The sequence below is a fragment of the Plectropomus leopardus genome, unplaced genomic scaffold, assembly GCF_008729295.1.
Source record: "Plectropomus leopardus isolate mb unplaced genomic scaffold, YSFRI_Pleo_2.0 unplaced_scaffold27721, whole genome shotgun sequence".
In the NCBI taxonomy this organism is placed as follows: domain Eukaryota; kingdom Metazoa; phylum Chordata; class Actinopteri; order Perciformes; family Serranidae; genus Plectropomus; species Plectropomus leopardus.
The window spans coordinates 1-4,079 of NW_024630181.1; the positions used below are offsets into that span (position 1 = coordinate 1).

General features: G+C 39.2%; 1 protein-coding gene across 1 annotated transcript; it reads left to right on the plus strand.

Annotated features, from left to right (window-relative positions):
* Positions 1 to 25: 25 nt before the first annotated feature.
* Positions 26 to 4,065, plus strand: LOC121937873 (serine/threonine-protein kinase 4-like; the record flags this gene model as incomplete). Its single annotated transcript, XM_042481169.1, has 6 exons — positions 26 to 155; positions 1,123 to 1,237; positions 1,497 to 1,661; positions 2,921 to 3,088; positions 3,246 to 3,383; positions 3,934 to 4,065. Coding segments are annotated over 6 exons (848 nt in total), but the record flags the coding sequence as incomplete, so codon positions are not given.
* Between the last annotated feature and the right edge of the window lie 14 nt (positions 4,066 to 4,079).

Here is a 4,079-nt window from a genome sequence, read left to right on the forward strand (position 1 = left end):
GTCTTTGTGTCTTTGTGTCTGTGCAGGTCGTACGGCTGCGTGTTTAAAGCTCATTATAAAGAGACGGGGGAGATCGTAGCCATCAAACAGGTTCCTGTGGAGTCTGATCTTCAGGAGATCATCAAGGAAATCTCCATCATGCAGCAGTGTAACAGGTACGCTGATGGTTTGTGTGGACACAAATGTGTTCGTAAGTGTGACAAAGTCATTTAAAGCATCGCTGCTGTGACTCAAATCTTTCCAGTTTACGAGAGTCCTCCCACTTTTCTTTTTAAAGAGGGGGGCTGTGTAAATGTACCTCAAATTTAATATTCACAAATAAGCTAAAAAAGAGCTGCGGATTCTTGATATTTTATGTTAAATTATATTATAAATATGTACACTTTACTATTATCACTCTCAGATGATAGAAGCTGTTGTTCAAGTTGACTTTAAATAAGTGTTTTAAGTCTCAGTGGAAAGAATTTCGACATCGAACAAACAATCTCATATCAAGTTTTTTGGGGGGTTTCCCCATGAGGGAACACTCCTGCAGAGTGCATGACAGTTGTCACCAAAACTTTTAGGGGAAATACTGCATCAGTTTGTTTTTTTTTCTGGTAAATGTACCAAGAAATCACAGTCATTGCTCTGCGCTGTGACAGTGTGATGAAATGAATAAGCGAACAGTGTATCTGTTCCACCAGCCCCCAAATAAACAGTCCGGCTTCAAAACAAGACGTGGCAGCAGATGTTTTAACCATGGTGGGCAGCCACAAATAGATTAATGTCTGAAAAACCCTGAATAGTAACAGATGTAAACATAGTTTCTGATGTTTTTTGTCATTAAATTTCCTTTGTTTAAAGGTATTTTTAACGCCTAATATGAACAAGAGGAATTATTACAGCAAGAACAACCTGTTTCAATGTTTATTTGGGACAGACAGACTTAAAATATTGCTGATCTGTCCTTAAACAGTCGGTGTGTATATTGCACATTTTGTGCTTCAGAGCAGTCTGCAGATGCAAAAAATGCTCTGTTAACAAAAACACACTTTGAATTTTATAAAGCCTAGAACAACACATGTATGACACACACACACGTGTCTGCATCATGCTGAGTTTGTTCTCTTGTGTTTTCAGTCCTCATGTGGTTCGGTACTACGGCAGCTACTTCAAAAACAGTGACCTGTGGATCGTTATGGAATACTGTGGAGCCGGATCGGTTTCTGATATCATCCGAATACGCAACAAGACGGTAATGTGACACTGAAGCGCGTGCGCACGCACGCGCGCGCGCGCACACACACACACACACACACACACACACACACACACACACAGGGAGAATGTGAATAAGTAAGCGTTGTTGTACTGAAGTGTGTAATTACGTGTCTGCATAAAATAGGGAGCCAGGCTGTACACACAAATCATGTAACACACTTAACATGATTTCGAGTACTTTGACATAATTTAACGATACTTTTGTGTGTGTGTGTGTGTGTGTGCGTGTGTAGATAACAGAAGAGGAGATAGCGACCATCCTGCAGTCCACTCTGAAGGGTCTCGAGTATCTTCACTTCATGAGAAAAATCCACAGAGACATTAAAGCAGGAAACATCCTGCTGAACACAGAGGGTCAGGCCAAACTGGCCGACTTTGGAGTTGCTGGACAACTGACGGTGAGTAAATATTACAAATTCAGAAAATAATTTCATGTGGGTTTTGTGGTCGCTCACCTGGTAGAGTTTGTGCCCCATGTAGGCTGAGTCCTCAGCAGCAGCTCGGGTTAAATTCTGACCCTCCAGCCTTTGCTGTGTTGCTTGCTCTCTCTCTCACTCTCTCTTTTCCACCTTTCTTCTCTACCACCTATTACATCTAATAATAGCAAGAAAAATCCCCCAAAAAAGTAAACGTATTACTTAGTCCCTCCAGGATGCTTTGATTACTGTAACCTTACCACAAATGTGACTATTAAAAATAGGTAAAATCTAATTTCCTTGTAGAGCAGCTGACCCCTCGGAGAGACACTCTCACCGTCACAAATCGATTACAGTTCTGTGAGAAACACCGAATGCTCACAATAATAGACTCAGAGTCTGAGACAGCATCACAACTGTTTTTGCAATTTTAATCAGGGAAACTAAATATGATTTTAAATCATTTTCAGTTATACAGCATTTCTAACTGATTTATGCTTCCATTTCTGTGAAAAAACTCAATAACCAGATCATCACGATTAGATTTTTGCTGGATTGACAGATGTATATATGCATAAATGTTAATAGCATTTACTTTCTTTCTCTCTCTGACCTCATCAATCCTTCTGAGAGAAATTCATCTATTTGTGAATATGCTTTGTTGTAATTGGCTGTTTCTTTTGTACATCTCTTGTTTATTTCATCAGCTGGCCTCTTTTTTGCAAAAGTCTCCACATTATTCCTCGATTCAATAAAAAGTACTATGATAATCAGCGAAACAAACCCAAAAAAACATTGCAACTTGCATTGCAATGTTTTAGAAAAGTTGCAGTGAAATCATTTCCAGCCGCAACAATCACAAAAACAGTGCGCAAAATTCTTGAGAGACTGATACTTATAACTGTGTTTTATTAGAAGATTATGGATTATAACTGTGTTTTATTTATTAGACTTCTGTATTTCCTCCATTTACCAGATGCAACTTGCAAAATAAGTAACTGCAACTCAAAAAAATCCTGAATAATAAGATCATTATTGTAAATTAAATTTATAAACTTCTAAACTTACAACTTCTGAGCATCTGATTTAGTACCAGCATATTTTCTAATGACCTTATTTAAAAAAAATGTTGTTTTGTAGGTTTTACTTGAATATTGTGAAAGCTCAGTAACATCAGTCACAGAATCCCAGTTAAACTATAAAGATTTTGTGTCTTGACATTAATCTCTCTGTTTTTTTAGGACACCATGGCGAAGAGAAACACGGTCATCGGCACGCCGTTCTGGATGGCTCCAGAGGTCATACAGGAGATCGGCTACAACTGCGTGGCAGACATCTGGTCTCTGGGGATAACGGCGATAGAGATGGCCGAGGGGAAGCCGCCCTACGCCGACATACATCCCATGAGGGTGAGAGACTCTGCGCAGTGTCTTTGTGTTGTCGACTGTGTTTGTGTGTGTTTAAATGTTTGAGGGTCGACTACGAAGACAGATGGAATCAGTTATAATGAGTGTTTCTCTCTTAGTTCATACTTTCGTCTGTCTGAGTGATGTTTCCTCTTTCCAGGCCATTTTCATGATTCCTACCAACCCTCCACCGACGTTCAGGAACCCAGATCTGTGGTCTCCGGCATTTAGAAACTTTGTCAGCCAGTGTTTGGTGAAAAACCCAGAACAAAGGGCGACTGCCACGCAGTTGTTACAGGTAACTCCATTTACAACTTTACCACTGCACAGGAGCTGTAAATGAAGCATCTGCAAGCCAATATTTAACCCTTTGAAACCGGGGTAAATTGTTTTGATTTCTTTCAAAATAATGGGGAGAAAGGCAATGAGCTATTTAACAAGGAATGGCCCAAAAAATAGCAAAATGTAAGTAATAAATTACAAGAAAATAACCTGAAAATGAGCAGAAAAAAATCTAAGATAATAAGAAAAAGCAATATTTAAAAGATTTATATTTTCTGGACATTTTTCCTAGTTAGACTTTGATAATAATCACCCCCCATTCATTTTCTTGTCAACTTTTTGCAATTTTTTCCCCCATTTGCAGGACATTTCTTGTCAAGTTGCTGGTTGCCTTTTTTCCCATTTTTCTAAAAGAAGTCAAACAAATTTTCTCGGGTTTCAGAGGTCTAGATGCTTGTGAAAGGCATCAATATCAATCCAGATTTTAAAGGGTTAAACTACTAGCTACTTCTAGTACTATAGAAATGTGTTTTTTCTTACTCTTCATCTTCATTTCTCTACTTCAGCATCCGTTCATCAAGTCAGCCAAGCCCAGCTCCATCCTCAGAGCGCTGATCACAGACGCCATGGAGATCAAACTCAAGAGACAAGAGGAGGCAGAACAGAGAGAGCAGGACGCAGAAGATGATGATAATTCGGTAAAAATGGGGGG